The sequence below is a fragment of the Leucopleurus acutus genome (genome assembly GCF_964270905.1).
Source record: "Leucopleurus acutus genome assembly, chromosome: 6".
Classification (NCBI taxonomy): domain Eukaryota; kingdom Metazoa; phylum Chordata; class Mammalia; order Artiodactyla; family Delphinidae; genus Leucopleurus; species Leucopleurus acutus.
In genome coordinates this window covers 64,444,558-64,462,966 of record NC_139149.1, presented here as the reverse complement: position 1 = coordinate 64,462,966, position 18,409 = coordinate 64,444,558, and the positions used below count along the sequence as shown (strand labels likewise).

Genomic DNA, 18,409 nt, shown 5'->3' with positions numbered 1-18,409 from the left:
TTCAGAGTGAAAGGTCTTACCAATAAGAAAAAATACAGATTCCGTGTGTTGGCTGAAAATCTTGCTGGACCTGGAAAAGCAAGCAGATCAACTGAGCCAATCTTAATAAAGGATCCCATAGGTATTATTCATATATTTTCTGTGATTATTTTGAAGCTTATATTAATTCCTTTTGGCAAACCTCAATAATGGTTTCATTTCATTGGCTTGCAGATCCTCCATGGCCCCCTGGAAAACCAACCGTGAAAGATGTAGGCAAAACATCATTAATGCTGAATTGGACAAAGCCAGAACACGATGGAGGGGCAAAGATCGATTCTTACGTCATTGAAATGCTAAAGACTGGAACAGAGGACTGGGTCCGAGTGGCCGAAGGGGTTCCCACCACTGAGCATTTGTTCCCAGGGCTCATGGAAGGGCAAGAATACTCATTCCGAGTTAGAGCTGTGAACAAGGCAGGCGAAAGTGAACCCAGCGAACCCAGTGACTCTGTGCTTTGCCGGGAGAAACTTTGTAAGTCACTCTTAATTATTTCATCCCTGCTATCTAATCTCTTAGTGACTACTAGAAAATTTAGTGAAGACTGAATATTGGACAATAAGAAATTGAATTTTTTTTTCCTTCAGATCCCCCATCACCACCTCGCTGGCTTGAAGTTATCAATATTACAAAAAATACAGCAGACCTAAAGTGGACAGTTCCTGAGAAAGATGGAGGGTCGCCCATCACCAACTACATTGTGGAAAAGAGAGATGTGAGGCGGAAAGGCTGGCAAACAGTGGACACAACTGTCAAGGACACCAAGTGCACAGTGACCCCACTGACCGAGGGTTCTTTATACGTGTTCCGAGTTGCTGCAGAAAATGCCATAGGACAGAGTGACTATTGTGAAGTCGAGGACTCTGTCCTGGCCAAAGACACCTTTAGTATGCTCTCTAACTTCATCTTCGTGACACCATTTGTAGTGGATTGTCACTTTTCTCCCTGGTTTTACTAACCACTGAATATTTTGCTTTCAGCCACCCCTGGACCACCCTACGCTCTGACAGTGGTTGATGTGACGAAAGGACATGTTGACCTGAAGTGGGAACCACCTAAAAATGATGGTGGAAGACCAATACAGAGGTAGAATTTTAATTAACCCATAAAGTAAAATTTACATTCAGCTGAAAATTCTTTATTCATGCTCACGAAATGCTTTGTTATTTCAACAGATATGTCATTGAGAAGAAAGAAAAGTTAGGTACCCGTTGGGTGAAAGCTGCAAAGACCTCAGGACCTGACTGTAACTTTAAAGTAACTGATGTCATTGAAGGAACAGAGGTCCAGTTTCAGGTTCGGGCAGAGAATGAAGCTGGAGTTGGACACCCAAGCGAACCTACAGAAATCCTGAAAATTGAAGATCCAACAAGTAAGTAGTGTTGATTATACGAAGGATATTGTCTAGAGCTTGATGATGAGACTGTGGATGTGAATGTTTCACTCTCTTTTCAGGTCCTCCCTCACCTCCCCTTGATCTGCATGTGACTGATGCTGGGAGAAAGCATATTGCCATTGCTTGGAAGCCTCCAGAGAAAAATGGTGGAAGTCCTATTATAGGATACCATGTTGAAATGTGTCCAGTAGGCACTGAGAAATGGATGCGAGTTAATTCTCGCCCAATAAAAGACTTGAAATTCAAGGTTGAAGAAGGTGTTGTGCCCGACAAGGAGTATGTTCTGAGAGTGAGAGCCGTCAATGCTGTTGGTGTCAGTGAGCCATCTGAAATCTCCGAAAACGTGGTTGCCAAAGACCCAGACTGTAAGAACAGTTTCTTTTTATAATTAATAAAGTAGGCTTTACTCATGCACTGCATTTTGACACACCCTTTTTTTCCCCTTTTGGATTATCTCTTACAGGCAAGCCAACAATTGATCTGGAGACTCATGACATTGTCGTCATTGAAGGTGAAAAATTAAGCATTCCTGTTCCCTTCAGAGCTGTCCCAGTTCCAACCGTTAGCTGGCATAAAGATGGCAAAGAAGTTAAAGCAAGTGACAGATTAACAATGAAGAAGGATCACATCTCTGCACACCTTGAAGTTCCCAAGAGTGTCCATGCAGATGCTGGAGTTTACACCATTACCCTGGAGAATAAGCTCGGCTCAGCAACTGCCTCAATCAATGTCAAAGTCATAGGTAATCATTCTTTGATGAAACACCAGACATCCTTCACCTGTTGGGAAAATTGGTTAACTCTGCAATGTTAGTATAAGTGGCTTCATGAGCTGGCCATTTGTAAACTAAGTGTCCTTTCAGATTATTTCTTCCCATATGAGAAGCAAAGCAATTCTGAAGAGATGAAATTGCTATTTAAACTCTGATTACACTAATTTACTTCTGTTGTAATTATTTGCATGTGAAGTACTAATTTAAATAAAAGATATGGCACACCCAAAGAATGTTTAAATAACCAATATTCATTTATTAATTGTATTTGTATGTTTTCATAGTGTTCTCAACCAGGAGTGGTAACATTTTCTGCCCCCTTCCCCCCCACACATGGATGGTGTTTCAAAATTTGGGGGGCCATTTTTGCTTGGAACAAAGACTAAGGGGGAAGTTACTGACATTTAGTAATTGGGAGCCAAGGATGCAAAATGGCCTGCAATGTCCTACGCAGAGTGTGCTCTTAATATGCTGACTTTTCAGGTTACAATAATAATTGTCAATTTGATTTCTAATAGGACTACCTGGACCATGCAAAGATCTTAAAGCAAGTGATGTGACCAAGAGTTCTTGTAAATTAACCTGGGAACCTCCAGAATATGATGGTGGAAGCCCAATTCTTCATTACGTCCTAGAACGCAGAGAAGCTGGGAGGAGGACGTATATACCAGTCATGTCTGGTGAGAACAAACTGTCTTGGACTGTCAAAGATCTCATACCAAATGGTGAATACTTCTTCCGTGTTAAAGCTGTCAACAAGATTGGTGGAGGCGAATATATTGAACTGAAAAATCCAGTCATTGCTCAAGATCCGAAGCGTAAGTTTGAGCATGAATGTAATAGAGCTAAGAGTTAATATGCATTTTTTTTAAGAAGATGGGTTTCCCTATATTAACAGGTTTTTTCTTGTTCTTCAGAGCCCCCTGATCCACCTGTAGACGTTGAGGTACATAATCCTACTGCTGAGGCAATGACTATTACATGGAAGCCACCTTTGTACGATGGAGGGAGCAAGATAATGGGTTACATCATAGAGAAGATTGCTAAGGGTGAAGAGAGATGGAAGAGATGCAACGAACACCTGGTACCAGTCCTGACCTATACAGCAAAAGGCCTTGAAGAGGGAAAGGAATACCAATTCCGTGTGCGAGCAGAAAATGCTGCTGGTATTGGCGAACCTTCTCGGGCCACTCCTCCAACCAAAGCAGTAGATCCTATTGGTAAGCTGTGTTTAATGGGTTTGCCATTTTCCCATCGTAAAAGAAATGAAAATAAGGTTTTGTCAGATATTTTAATCAGAATTGAAAACAATTACTGTTTTTAATCATTGCAGATGCCCCGAAAGTCATTATGAGAACAAGCCTAGAAGTGAGACGAGGTGACGAAATAGCACTCGATGCAATTATTTCTGGCTCACCTTACCCAACTATTACGTGGCTAAAGGATGAAAATGTTATCACACCAGAGGAAATTAGGAAGCGGGTAGCACCCTTGGTTAGAAGGAAGAAGGGTGAAGAAGTTCAAGAAGAAGAACCGTTTGTCCTGCCTCTGACACAGCGTTTGAGTATTGACAGTAGTAAAAAAGGAGAATCTCAGCTACGTGTCCGAGATTCTCTCCGACCTGATCATGGCCTGTTTATGATCAAAGCTGAAAATGACCATGGTATTGCAAAAGCTCCTTGTACCGTCAGTGTGCTAGGTAAGTAGGTAAAACTACACTTTCCAATGGAAGAAAGTTAGTTAATATAAGAGTTTTGCGGGCAGTTAATAGAAGTGGGAAATAGCTTCAGCAAGGTATCCTCGGTCCCAATTTTTTCTCCTGGCTATGTAAAAGAAATCAACTGACCTTGTTATTCATTAGCTAATGTGATACAAAGATAGACAGATGTAGAAAAAACAGAGGTTTATGTCACAGAAGCACACTGTGTTTAGAAGCTTAGAAGCACACTAAACATTTACATTTTCCAGTGCGACACAAAATTTTAACCACTTCTGTCTTTCAAAATATCAGATATACCAGGACCACCAATCAACTTTGTATTTGAAGATATTAGAAAGACCTCAGTCATCTGTAAATGGGAACCACCCCTTGATGATGGTGGCAGTGAAATTTTAAACTACACTTTGGAAAAGAAAGACAAGGCAAAACCTGACTCAGAATGGATTGTCATCACTTCAACACTTAGACATTGCAAATATTCAGTGACAAAGCTGATTGAAGGAAAAGAGTACCTCTTCCGTGTCAGAGCTGAAAATAGGTTTGGGCCTGGACCACCATGTGTCTCAAAGCCACTTACAGCTAAAGATCCATTTGGTAAGGATCTTTAGCATTTAAACTTTGCCTTTTTATCATATGTTGGTATATACATTATCACAGCTTGTAAACTTGAATTTTCATGTCATGCTAGGGAATTAATTCAAATATGCCTTTTTAATTTTAATCAGAACCACCTGATGCACCCGATAAGCCCATTGTGGAAGATGTCACCAGTAACAGTATGCTAGTGAAATGGAATGAACCAAAAGATAATGGAAGCCCCATCTTGGGTTACTGGCTTGAAAAACGTGAGGTGAATAGCACACACTGGTCTCGTGTCAACCGAAACCTTCTGAATTCTTTGAAGACCAATGTAGAAGGCCTATTAGAGGGACTCACCTATGTCTTCAGAGTATGTGCCGAAAACGCAGCTGGACCTGGAAAGTTCAGTCCCCCCTCAGATCCCAAAACAGCACGTGATCCAATCTGTAAGTAATTCCTTAAGAAGAAAGTGGGGTATAGCATGGTCACTATAATTAACAGTACTGTTTTATATGCTTGAAAGTTGTTGAGAGTGTAGATCTTAAGTGTTATCAAAAAGTGGTAATTATGTGAGGGAGTGGTGGTGTTAACTAACATTGTGGCAATCATTTTGCAACATATACATGTATCAAATCATCACATTGTACACCTTAAACTTACATGCGTTATATGTCAATAATATCTCAGTCAAGCTGGAAAAAAATCAAACTAAATACTAGCAATGACTATAGACAAATGTTGAGGTTGCAATGTAAAATTTTAAACATCTGTATTTATAACTTAAGAGCTTCACAAAGCAATAATTACCCATATTACATGCAACACACTGTGGGAAAAAAAAGTGGGGTCACGTAAGCTACTGCACATTTTAAAACCATCAGTGAGTTTTTTTTTTAAATAAATTTATTTATTTATTTATTGGCTGCATTGGGTCTTCGGTGCTGAGTGCAGGCTTTCTCTAGTTGCGGCGAGCGGGGGCTACTCTTTGTTGCGGTGAGTGGGCTTCTCATTGCAGTGGCTCCTCTTGTTGTGGAGCACAGGCTCTAGGCACACGGGCTTCAGCAGTTATGGCACGTGGGCTCAGTTGTTGTGGCTCGTGGGCTCTAGAGCGCAGGCTCAGTAGTTGTGGCACACAGGCTTAGTTGCTCTGTGGCATGTGGGATCCTCCCAGACCAGGGCTCGAACCCGTGTTCCCTGCATTGGCAGGCAGATTCTTAACCACTGTGCCACCAGGGAAGTACCCATCAGTGAGTTTTGATTTCTGTGTCTGCATTCATTCTAGCTCCACCTGGGCCACCTGTCCCAAGAGTCAATGACACAAGTTCCACAACTATTGAACTAGCATGGGAACCCCCAGCTTTCAATGGTGGTGGGGAAATTGTTGGCTACTTTGTTGATAAGCAGCTGGTTGGCACAAATGAATGGTCCCGCTGCACAGAGAAGATGATCAAGGCCCGTGAGTACACTGTCAAAGAAATCCGAGAGGGTGCCGATTACAAACTTCGAGTGAGCGCTGTCAACGCTGCAGGTGAAGGACCGCCTGGAGAAACAGAACCCGTTACTGTGGCTGAACCACAAGGTACTTAAAAGTTACATAAATAAGATGATGGATATTTTCCCAGTATGAGGGTTTTTTTTCCCCATCTTTCTTGGGCTAATGTATGACTGTTCTCTTTCAACAGAGCCTCCAAATGTGGAACTAGATGTTTCTGTCAGGGCTGGGATACAGATCGTGGCTGGGAAGACTCTCAGAATTCCAGCTGTGGTAACTGGTCGTCCAGTGCCAACAAAAGTGTGGACCATAGAAGAAGGAGAGCTGGATAAAGACCGTGTTGAAATAGAGAACGTTGGAACCAAATCTGAACTAATTATCAAGAATGCATTAAGAAAAGATCATGGCAGATATGTGATTACAGCTACCAATAGCTGTGGTTCTAAATTTGCAGCAGCCCGGGTAGAAGTTTTTGGTAAGGAATATTACATGGATTTCCACAGGATTTTTCCTAAGTGATACTATCTTATTGCATTGATTTTTTTGTTGCCGTTTTATTTTTCAGATGTCCCTGGTCCAGTTCTTGATTTGAAACCCGTTGTAACAAACAGAAAAATGTGTCTGCTTAACTGGTCTGATCCAGCAGATGATGGAGGAAGTGATATCACGGGCTTTATTATTGAAAGAAAGGATGCTAAGATGCATACTTGGAGACAACCAATAGAGACTGAGAGGTCTAAATGTGACATCACAGGTCTCCTTGAGGGACAAGAATATATGTACCGTGTGATTGCCAAGAACAAGTTTGGCTGTGGCCCTCCTGTTGAAATAGGACCAATTCTTGCAGTTGATCCACTAGGTAAAAAAGAAGGTTTTCACTGTGTATATAAAGTAAATACTGATTGCTTCTAGTTATGTCACTTATGTATAGAGCTTTATGGCTTCAAACTCCCAACAGTCTCAAGATCTATAGCTGGAATAATGAGAAAGTAATGAGAAAGGTAAACTAAATAACTACCAGCAACTTTATACCATGTTTACAATAATTTCAATGTAATTTTTGCACAAAACTGGGCATGGTTTTGTGTGCTGAAAAACCTGAATCACTGGAGCTTAGCATAACCTAAAAATAGTTTAGAAATATTACATCTTAGTAAGAAAATACACTGGAGTAATTAATTTAATAGTCCAGTAGTCAAAGAGAGTTCACTGTTTTTGAAAGATTACAGGACAGAAATCTGCCTTAGCGTAAATGCTTTAGTCTTCCTTTAGCCCCTCAAGTCGTCCCCAGACTGGAAGGATGAGGGGGCACCAAAACCAGAAAGAGCCACCAAAGAATGGAAACCCAACCAAAGGAGATCTCCTCGACCAGTATAAACAAATAGGAAGCCCGAATATTATACACACTTGGTAATGCATGCTGACATCCCATCCTAGAAAGCCAAGTCTTTGAGGATGCCCCGTTCCCCAAGAGACAGAGGAGTTATCCCTCCACCACCACCACCACCCAAAAACAGGAACAAAATTACCTCCTCACTGTAACAGCTCATCTCAAAATGTCTACTACAGCTCAGGTTGTGCCAGAAAGAACAGAACAGAGTTGGACTTCTACCACTAAGATCTGCTTCTGGTTGCGATAACAGTCAAGAGTGGATTGGGTCTAGTTTCACCATGCAAAGCTTATTCTTTCTATCTTGTCCTTCAGGACACAAAACTACAGCAGCATTACATAAATTCTCTTTCCACCCCCTGTTAAACCCACACTTGTGGCAACATGGTCCAAAGTGTGTTCAGTAGACATATCCATTTTCTGTTAATAAGAAAGGAACACTTGCTCTCAGCTGGTCACTCAAAGCAAAACTTCACAGACAGCCCTCCTAGGTCATTAAAATTAGAAGCTTTCCCACTGACAGAGGTAAAATATCTAAAATGCTAAATATAAAAAAGCATACATGCACCTCAATTTTTAATCAATAATCTTGACTATAGAGTTTACTAAGAAAAATTCTGACTATATGAACGCCTATAAGTCTGTTAATTGAGATATTCTGAGGATTTTAAAGACAGATGCAACAATATGCCAAACAGAAACCTATTTTTCACATAATTAATCTGAATTGAAATGTGATTTCTTACATGAATACTTATTTCATTCTTGTCATTTCAACCTGCCTCTGGTTAAAGGTCCTCCAACGTCTCCCGAGAGGCTTACATACACGGAAAGGACCAAGTCCACTATCAACCTTGACTGGAAAGAGCCCCGCAGTAATGGTGGCTGCCCCATCCAAGGCTATATCATTGAAAAACGGCGTCATGACAAACCTGACTTTGAAAGAGTTAACAAGCGACTCTGCCCAACCACATCTCTTCTGGTTGAAGATCTTGATGAACACCAAATGTATGAGTTCCGTGTCAAGGCCGTCAACGAAATTGGTGAAAGCGAACCATCCCTGCCTCTTAATGTGGTCATACAAGATGATGAAGGTGTTGAATCTGAACATAATAATCATTTTAATGCACTTTATCTCATAGGTTGAGCAAACATCCTTATGACTTTGCTATTTTTTTTCCCTTTTCCCTTCTCTTTGCAGTGCCTCCAACTATTAAGTTGCGCCTGTCTGTTCGAGGAGACACCATCAAAGTTAAGGCGGGAGAGCCTGTTAACATCCCTGCAGATGTGACAGGCCTTCCAATGCCTAAAATTGAGTGGTCCAAGAATGAAACTGTGATCGAAAAACCCACCGATGCACTTAAGATAACCAAGGAAGAAGTATCCCGAAGTGAGGCAAAGACTGAGCTTAGCATTCCCAAAGCAACCCGGGAGGACAAAGGCACTTACACGGTGACTGCTTCTAATCGCCTTGGCTCAGTGTTCCGAAATGTCCATGTTGAAGTATACGGTAAGTGACACGCTTTCTTATAAAAAAAAGAAATCCAGTGTCTGTTTAAGAATTTGCTTCTCAATTTCCACCTTTGGTTCCTTTTCAGATCGTCCATCCCCACCAAGAAATCTTGCTGTTGTTGACATTAAAGCTGAATCTTGCCACTTAACGTGGGATGCCCCTCTAGACAATGGTGGGGGTGAAATCACCCATTATGTCATTGACAAACGCGATGCAAGCAGGAAGAAAGCTGAATGGGAAGAAGTCACCAACACTGCTGTAGAGAGGAGATATGGGGTAAACTCTTCTAAGTATTTTCTTATGCACACTTAAAGGACATAACTCTGAATTAACATCATTCTAGCATGACCTTGGAATTTAATGATTAAACTCAAAACCACACACAAAAAGCTTAAGTATAGTTTTTAGCATCTTGCACATAAAGCCACTTAGTAAATACTTTGATATACAGATCCTCTTTTACTTGAGAGAGCCACTATTAGGTGCAATAAATTTACACATTCTCATTTTAAAAGACTTTCTCCATGTTTGAGTGCAGAAACTCAGATAACTGAGTTTATAGAAGTATTTCTTTTTACAGTCTTCCCTACCAAAATAACTGGAATTTTAAAACAAGTGAAAATCAATGTAAATATATTGTTTTTAAGAAATTATTGTTCATCTGATTTCTAGATCTGGAAACTTATCCCCAATGGTCAGTATGAGTTCCGAGTTAGGGCAGTGAATAAATATGGAACCAGCGATGAATGCAAATCAGATAAAGTGGTCATTCAAGATCCTTATCGCACTCCTGGACCTCCGGGAAAGCCAGTAGTTTTGGAGCGCACCAAAGGGTCGATGCTAGTGAGCTGGACTCCTCCTCTGGACAACGGTGGCTCTCCAATTACTGGCTACTGGCTGGAGAAGAGAGAAGAGGGAGGTGCTTACTGGTCACGTGTTAGCCGAGCACCGATAACCAAAGTGGGATTGAAAGGCGTGGAATTTAATGTTCCCCGTTTGATTGAAGGTGTTAAATACCAGTTCAGAGCGATGGCAATAAATGCTGCAGGAGTTGGCTCTCCCAGTGAACCATCAGACCTAGCTGTTGCAGGAGATCCCATATGTAAGTATGCTTCCATTTCTGGAATTTATCAAGGGCAAAGCCACTAAATGGATAGCTCTGCTCTTAAAGTTCTCGTATATTTCTATGCCAAATTATTTCACTTATTAAAATAAAAAGTTTCATACTTATATAGACTATCAGAAGTATATATGTATGTGTGTATACATATACACACACACTATGCACACATATCTAATATGTACATATACATGTATATGCATACACATACATACAAAAACTCATACAGTGTTTAAACACTTAGATTAAATCTAGTATTGTATGAGGAATCACAATAATAAAGACCCTGGACTATAAGCTCCTCTTTGCTCCCATACCTTAAATAAACCTCTCTCTCATTAATTAGCTACTGTGGAAATTATCTCCCTCACTAAACAGTCAGACCCTCCAGTAGGAGTTCAACAAAAGCAAAAGGTTGTTAAATTTTCAATAGTATATATTGAATAAAGATATAAGATCTTCAAGCACAGTCTGTGAGGTCAAATAAAAGAAAAAAACAATTCTGAAAGATCTATGAGCAGATCGGTTCAAAAATTAAAATACCATGGCCTTAATGATTAATTTCATTTGCTATATAAATGGATTTTCTGTGGGAAAAAAATTCAGCTATTTGTTCAAAAGACTTAAAATAATCTAAGTTCTATACAGAGCATATATAAAAAATGAATTAGTCATTCATCCTGCAAGCTGGTAGTAAACATATGCTATGTGCAAAGAGCTGTCCTAGGCACTGGAGAGGAAAGAGCTATGGTTAAAAAGATGAATGGAGTAAAAGAATTTCCATAATCGTAAAGCACTGTCAGAAGTGTGATGGACTGTCACCCGATTAGGGACAGGGTCAACGCCTACAGTAAAGGGCTTAAGATTAGTTTGTGTTCAAAGGTTTACCAGCTAATGATGAAATCATTTTTTAATCTTAATTTTATGGTAGGTTAAATTAAAATAAGCTTTTAGTAGAGAATATTGCAGAATCTCTTCAAAGGGACCTCAAAAGTAAAATAGCTTTTCACCGATTGTGTGTAAATAGAATATTTCTCTATCTAGAGCTAGTCAGTAATCTTTCTACTCCCAGTTAGTTGTTTGCTTTCTTTGTTTTAGCATTAATGCTAAATGAAGATAGATTTTCTTATATTTCTCTTCTCTAGAAGGTAATTTATTCCTTTGGCATTCCTATTTTAATATTTTAATAGATTAAAAATAAGATATGGTCAGGTATAGTAAAACATTCTTATAGTATATAAATCTGTCATCCCACCAGCTTCAAAATCTGACTTTTTTTAATTTATTTTTTTATTAGATCCACCTGGGCCACCTTCTCGCCCAGAGGTCAAAGATAAAACAAAGTCAAGCATCTCACTAGCGTGGAAACCTCCAGCCAAAGATGGTGGCAGTCCAATCAAAGGATACATTGTAGAAATGCAAGAAGAAGGTACTACTGACTGGAAAAGCGTAAACGAACCAGACAAACTTCTAACTACCTGTGAATGTGTGGTGCCGAATTTGAAAGAGCTCAGGAAGTACAGATTCCGAGTGAAAGCTGTCAATGAAGCTGGTGAATCTGAACCAAGTGATACAACTGGAGAGATCCCTGCCACTGATATTCAAGGTACTAGTCCTTAATCCATTTATGTATTCATCTTTTGATCTTATTATGAAACTGATTCATTTGTTGAAGACATCTCAACTACGTTTTTGAAAAAGGTGAGCTAAATCCTGTTATATTATCCATGGTATTACAGAGGTACCAGAAATTTTCATTGACATTGGAGCACAAGACTGTCTGATTTGTCAAGCTGGCACACAGATTAGGATTCCTGCTGTCATCAAGGGACGCCCAACACCAAAATCATCTTGGGAATTTGATGGAAAGGCAAAGAAGGCAATGAAGGTAAGAAAATTATAATTCTCTGCATCTCCCATTGACTCACTCTAAGGAATATTTACACTATAACTGACTATCTTCTTTTCTAATAGGATGGGGTTCATGACATACCTGAAGATGCACAGGTAAAAAACAAAAAACTGAAATGATTCAGAATCGGACTGACTTCAATACTACTATGATTTCATTCAGTGTATGACTGCTATTTTCTTTGTACAGCTGGAGACTGCTGAAAACTCATCCGTAATTATTATTCCGGAATGTAAACGATCTCATTCAGGCAAATACAGCATCACAGCCAAGAACAAAGCAGGACAAAAGACTGCAAATTGCAGAGTTAAAGTCATGGGTAAGAAAGACTTTAAAAGTTATTATGGAATAAGAACAAATTATTTTAAACAGGGCACCACTGTTTATATTGGGATTTGCATTCAACAGATGTACCAGGGCCACCCAAAGATCTGAAAGTCACTGACATCACAAGGGGTAGTTGCAGGCTTACATGGAAGATGCCGGATGATGATGGAGGAGACAGGATCAAAGGCTATGTTATCGAGAAGAGGACTATTGATGGAAAAGCTTGGACTAAAGTCAATCCAAACTGTGGAAGCACTTCATTTGTAGTTCCTGACCTCATCTCTGAACAGCAATACTTCTTCCGCGTGCGGGCACAAAACCGTTTTGGTATTGGTGCTCCCGTGGAAACCATTCAGAGGACCACTGCCAGAGATCCAATATGTAAGTTTTTAAGTCTAAGATTAAAGTAGCTTCCTAAACTTGAAATGTATTGTTATACATAATGATTAATACTTTCTTTAACTATTTTTAAAGATCCTCCTGATCCCCCTATTAAACTCAAGATTGGCCTCATAACAAAGAACACAGTACATCTGTCATGGAAACCCCCAAAGAATGATGGGGGCTCCCCGGTCACCCACTATATTGTTGAGTGCCTTGCGTGGGATCCTACTGGGACAAAGAAAGAAGCATGGAAACAGTGCAATAAGCGCGATGTGGAAGAACTGGAGTTTACGGTGGAAGACCTGGTAGAGGGTGGGGAATATGAATTCAGAGTCAAAGCTGTCAATGCCGCAGGAGTCAGCAAACCTTCAGCCACTGTTGGCCCCGTGACTGTCAAAGACCAGACATGTAAGTACCAATGGGTTATCTATCAGAGAATGTCCTCTTCGTGAATGCCTTCCTAGATACTCAAGAACAGTCCAAAATAAAGAGATGTCTCTGTACGTCAGAAGCTACCACGGGTTCAGTCTGGACGTGGGCCCATTACCCAATCACTCATGCCCTCAACTTGCACAGAATTATCATATTTCCATACATATTACCTTTCCCTTACTGAAAGGAGATACTGTTTGGAATTTCCTTACTCGAATTTTTCTCCATGGCAGGCTGTTTTACTTACCAGAAATTAAAACAGTTCCTCTGCATGCTCCTCAAAAAGGGCAGAAAGTAACCAATTATTTGCTTAGCAACTGCTGAGACCCATTTATCTTCACAATCGAGTTTCTTTTTCCTAAGTAGAAACTTATATACCATCACAGCCATGAATAATCTGGGAACAGCATCAAAGGAAATGAGACTGAATGTCCTTGGCAAAGGTTACGTGGTTTTATTAAAACTACATGATTTTCTCTATTTGAGAAAAAGATATATCTACTTTAAGAGATAAAATATCCACACAAATATGGTAATAATTCTTCCTCTCGTTACTGTTACCATCATTACTGCTGTGTATTTGTTAGTTCTCTCTTCTAAATATAGGAAAGCTATAGTCACTACTCCCTGTGCATATTCTTACACTAAATTCATGAAAAATGGAAAATTGCTTTGCCTCTATTAGCAGTTAGTTATATTTCTTAAAAGGGGAATTCATCTCAGAACGAACAAAGTAGGTCCCCTCATTAACTCTGCATAAATATTAGGGAATATCATGAAAGAACTCCCAAGTCTAAGATACTATAGTTTCACTTCTCTCTGCCCTTTTTCAATATCTACAATCATAATGATGCCAGGTAAGAGAGAGACGGTAGGTGATACATAGCCACATGTAGATCAATAAAGGATGAGGACCACATATGCCTGTTCCCTAAACTGGTGTAAATTAGCTGAAGACAGATCTGTTCTTTATGTCAGGTAGGGCTATAAAGCCTGCTTATAGTAGATCAAATAACTTTATCATCACTGTGAATTCTACTTTCGATCCTTTAGTGTTTTTTTTATGTTCCTAATGACAACGTTTTTTTTTTTTAAATAATCTAGGCCCACCTTCAATTGAGCTAAAAGAATTCATGGAGGTTGAAGAAGGAACTGATGTTAGCATCGTGGCCAAAATTAAAGGTGTGCCATTCCCGACACTAACCTGGTTTAAAGCTCCTCCAAGGAAGCCTGATAACAAAGAACCTGTTGTCTACGACACCCATGTCAACAAACTGGTGGCGGATGATACCTGCACTCTAGTGATTCCACAGTCTCGCAGGAGTGACACTGGCTTATATACCATCACAGCTGCGAATAATCTGGGAACAGCATCAAAGGAAATGAGGCTGAATGTCCTTGGTAAAGATTACATGGTTTTATTAAAACTACATGATTTTCTGTCCATAAATGTAATATCTGTCTTTAAGATCATTCTCCTAATAAAGTTTTCTTTTTTAAACCATTTTAGGTCGCCCTGGCCCTCCAGTGGGACCAATAAAGTTCGAATCTATTTCAGCAGATCAAATGACACTATCTTGGCTTCCACCTAAAGATGATGGTGGGTCTAAGATTACAAACTACGTAATTGAGAAAAGAGAAGCTAACAGGAAGACATGGGTGCATGTCTCCAGCGAACCTAAAGAGTGCACATACACAATTCCAAAATTGCTAGAAGACCATGAATATGTATTCCGAATCATGGCCCAGAATAAATATGGCATTGGGGAACCTCTTGACAGTGAACCAGAAACAGCAAGAAACCTCTTCTGTAAGTAGGACATGTTTCACATTCAAAGTCATTCTTATTTTTGTTTTTCAAAATTTCTTATAAATCACTGTGATTTTTGTCACAGCTGTCCCTGGAGCACCAGATAAACCAACAGTTAGCAGTGTGACTCGAAACTACATGACTGTCAACTGGGAAGAGCCAGAATACGATGGAGGCTCTCCTGTTACAGGATACTGGCTAGAAATGAAAGACACCACTTCAAAGAGATGGAAGAGAGTTAACCGAGATCCTATCAAAGCCATGACTTTGGGTGTTTCTTATAAAGTGACTGGTCTTATTGAAGGTTCTGATTATCAATTCCGGGTATACGCAATCAATGCTGCTGGTGTGGGTCCAGCAAGTCTGCCATCAGACCCAGTGACTGCTAGAGATCCCACTGGTAAGCCTTAAAACCATTTCCCCCCCCCCCCCCCCCGCCAAAGAGTGCCATGGAAAAGTCAAGAATACTAACGCATACTGGTTCTTTCCAGCCCCTCCTGGACCTCCATTTCCCAAAGTCACAGACTGGACTAAATCATCTGCGGATTTGGAGTGGTCTCCCCCGCTAAAAGATGGTGGATCCAAAATAACGGGATACATCGTTGAATATAAAGAAGAAGGAAAAGAAGAATGGGAAAAGGTAGCTAACACTTGGCATTATGGAAATGTACTATGAATAAACTGAACACTTAGTAGTTATTCTCAATCCCATTAACTCCTATCTGTATTTTTTTATTAAGAAATCAGAAAAATAACATATAATTTAACTGATAATCCAAACATCTCTTAGGTCAAAAAACCTAATCAAAAGTTAAGTCATGTTATTGTTAACTTATCTTTTGGCTATAAAGCCTGAAAAGATGGAATAAGTGATGCATATATGTGGAATCTACAAAAATGGTACAGATGAACCAGTTTGCAAGGTAGAAATAGAGACAAAGATGTAGAAAACAAACGAATGGACACCAAGGGAGGAAAGCAAGTGGCCGGGGGTGGGGTGGGGGTGGTGGGATGAACTGGGAGATTGGGATTAACATGTATACACTAACATGTATAAAATAGATAACTAATGAGAACCTGCTGTATAATAAAATAAAATTCAAAAACAGAACCTATTTTATCAAATTATATAATAAAATGTACATAGATATATATATATAAAAAAGGATGGAACAAGTAAACAGTACGGTTTTTTTTCAATCACTTGACAATATTTTAAAACATAATTCCTTCCATTCAGTATTTATGTGTAATATCTGATCCCTAGAACCTAAACTGGCAACAATTTTCCCAAAGAGAGTAAATATGCTGTTGCTATGCTTTGGAAAGCTATTAAAACAAAAAACTACAGTAGTCCCCACCCCCCCCGCGATTCCCAAGGGATATATTCCAAGACCCCAGTGGATGCCTGAAACCACGGATAGTACCGAGCTCTCTCTATATATACTATGTTTTTTCTTTATTAATGGGCAGGTAGCATATACAGCGTGAATATGATGGAAGGGATAGTTCACTTCCCGGGCAGGGATGGAGCAGGATGGCCCAAGATTTCATTACGTTACTCAGAATGGAACGCAATTTAAAACTGATGAATTGTTTATTTGTGGAACTGTTTTCCATTTAATACTTCTAGGTTTCCGTTGACTTCAAGTAAATGAACACAGAAAACAAAACCACGGATAAGAAAGGACTACTGTATTCTAATTATAAAATGCTTGTGATTTTTCCCTAGGCTAAAGAAAAAGAAGTGAGAGGAACAAAACTTGTTGTAACAGGATTAAAAGAAGGAGCATTCTACAAATTTAGAGTTAGAGCAGTCAACATTGCCGGCATCGGAGAACCTGGAGAAGTCACAGATGCCATTGAAATGAAGGACAGGATTGGTACTTACTAATATTTCTATTATTTTATCAATATTTGCATTTTGGATTGGAAATGAAAAGCACATTTGTTATTTTCAATTGTTTTCCAGTATTACCTGACCTTCAGTTAGATGCCAGCGTCAGAGACAGAATTGTGGTCCATGCTGGAGGGGTGATTCGGATCATCGCCTATGTATCTGGCAAGCCTCCTCCAACCGTTACCTGGAGTATGAATGAAAAAGCTTTACCCCAAGAGGCCACCATTGAGACCACAGCCATTAGCTCTTCCATGGTCATCAAGAATTGCCAGAGGAGCCACCAAGGCGTCTACGCTCTTCTTGCCAAAAATGCAGGGGGGGAAAGAAAGAAGACAATTATCGTTGATGTATTAGGTAACAACTTTCAATTCGTCCATGCGTCTTTATTTCATCTACAATAAAGCTATATTAGTTTTTAAAAAAACTATGTTACAAATATTTTGGAAAATAAGAAAAATCACCCACAATCCCATTGACCACTATTAGCATTTTTTAAAATTTCCTCCTTTTTTCATCCTATCCATATTTTATATGGCTGTACTCCTATATAAAGTCTTATGTGCTGCCTTTTTATATAATATGCCACCATAAGCATTTACTATGTTATTATATAGTTTTCATAAAAGCAGCTTTCCTGCAAATGTCCATGAATGTTTAACAATTTGCTAAGGTTGACCGTTTTCACATCATAGGACCTGTCAGTTATCATAATAAGACAAAAGTCCCTTTGAAGGTGTCAGTATTCTAATTGAAGAGAAGCATCATATTTGGTTATCAATATTGCATTTCTTGTCACTGAATATCTAGTTGAACTCTACGAGGCTTGTTCATGCCTCTCACTGGCTGCTCTACTCCAGTGATTTGCTCAGAAAGTGAAGCCCTCCCACTCAGATCTCTCTCTCAGCACATCTCTAGGCACAACCATACTCCAAACACACAGTTTTTATGTGAAAATAACCAGTTCTCTATTGAACATAATATTATGAAAACATGTTTTGCTTTCATTAGTGAAAATGGCATGCGGAAAAAGATCTCATTGAGCAATGGTCCTTCAAGTTTCTAGGTTGTTTCAAACTCCTAAACAGTCTTCTGTCCAATGGCTGTTACTTTAAGAACTGGTGTACTTCCAGGTTAAATTCCAAACCTCTCAAAGGTCATTCTGAGATTTGGGGTCTCCTGTGCTGCTCAGATTCACTGGTCACCCAGAAAAAAATTCTCTCCCCCTTTCCCCTCTGGAGAGTAAACTGGACACAAAAAGTAGTCATGCCTCTCTTCACCTCTCTCCTGTCTCCCTCTGTGCATTTTCCTCCCAACACTGCCCTCTTACCTGACTCACAAATTACCAAAAAAAAAATGTGTGTGTGTGTGTGTATGTATGTGTGTGTGTGTGTGTGTGTGTGTGTGTGTGTGTGTGTGTGTGTGTATATAGATAGATAGATATAGATATAGATATAGATATGTATAAAACTGTTCCTTCAGTTTCTACTAAAGCAGGGGCAACCAGTAACTACTGCAAACCTACTTCATTTTAAAATATGGTTGAATATAGACACAAGGAAAGAAAAAAACAAACCAAATCAATTAATAAACACAAAATCCCACTCTTTTCATAACAACATTTTT

General features: G+C 39.5%; 1 protein-coding gene across 1 annotated transcript in view; it reads left to right on the top strand.

Annotated features, from left to right (window-relative positions):
- Positions 1-18,409, top strand: part of TTN (titin) — a 279,002-nt gene that overhangs the window by 192,487 nt on the left and 68,106 nt on the right. The window contains exons 92-122 of the mRNA XM_082841571.1: positions 6-121; positions 214-513; positions 627-926; positions 1,020-1,125; positions 1,215-1,411; positions 1,495-1,800; positions 1,899-2,177; positions 2,726-3,025; positions 3,125-3,427; positions 3,541-3,906; positions 4,219-4,521; positions 4,653-4,952; positions 5,789-6,085; positions 6,189-6,473; positions 6,564-6,857; positions 8,183-8,482; positions 8,590-8,898; positions 8,987-9,177; positions 9,574-10,003; positions 11,319-11,627; positions 11,761-11,909; positions 11,996-12,028; positions 12,123-12,252; positions 12,342-12,641; positions 12,735-13,052; positions 14,181-14,477; positions 14,587-14,886; positions 14,972-15,286; positions 15,378-15,526; positions 16,619-16,769; positions 16,859-17,140. Of these exons, the coding sequence (XP_082697697.1) occupies positions 6-121; positions 214-513; positions 627-926; positions 1,020-1,125; positions 1,215-1,411; positions 1,495-1,800; positions 1,899-2,177; positions 2,726-3,025; positions 3,125-3,427; positions 3,541-3,906; positions 4,219-4,521; positions 4,653-4,952; positions 5,789-6,085; positions 6,189-6,473; positions 6,564-6,857; positions 8,183-8,482; positions 8,590-8,898; positions 8,987-9,177; positions 9,574-10,003; positions 11,319-11,627; positions 11,761-11,909; positions 11,996-12,028; positions 12,123-12,252; positions 12,342-12,641; positions 12,735-13,052; positions 14,181-14,477; positions 14,587-14,886; positions 14,972-15,286; positions 15,378-15,526; positions 16,619-16,769; positions 16,859-17,140 (8,015 nt within the window). The remainder of the gene's footprint in view (positions 1-5; positions 122-213; positions 514-626; positions 927-1,019; positions 1,126-1,214; positions 1,412-1,494; positions 1,801-1,898; positions 2,178-2,725; positions 3,026-3,124; positions 3,428-3,540; positions 3,907-4,218; positions 4,522-4,652; positions 4,953-5,788; positions 6,086-6,188; positions 6,474-6,563; positions 6,858-8,182; positions 8,483-8,589; positions 8,899-8,986; positions 9,178-9,573; positions 10,004-11,318; positions 11,628-11,760; positions 11,910-11,995; positions 12,029-12,122; positions 12,253-12,341; positions 12,642-12,734; positions 13,053-14,180; positions 14,478-14,586; positions 14,887-14,971; positions 15,287-15,377; positions 15,527-16,618; positions 16,770-16,858; positions 17,141-18,409) is intronic.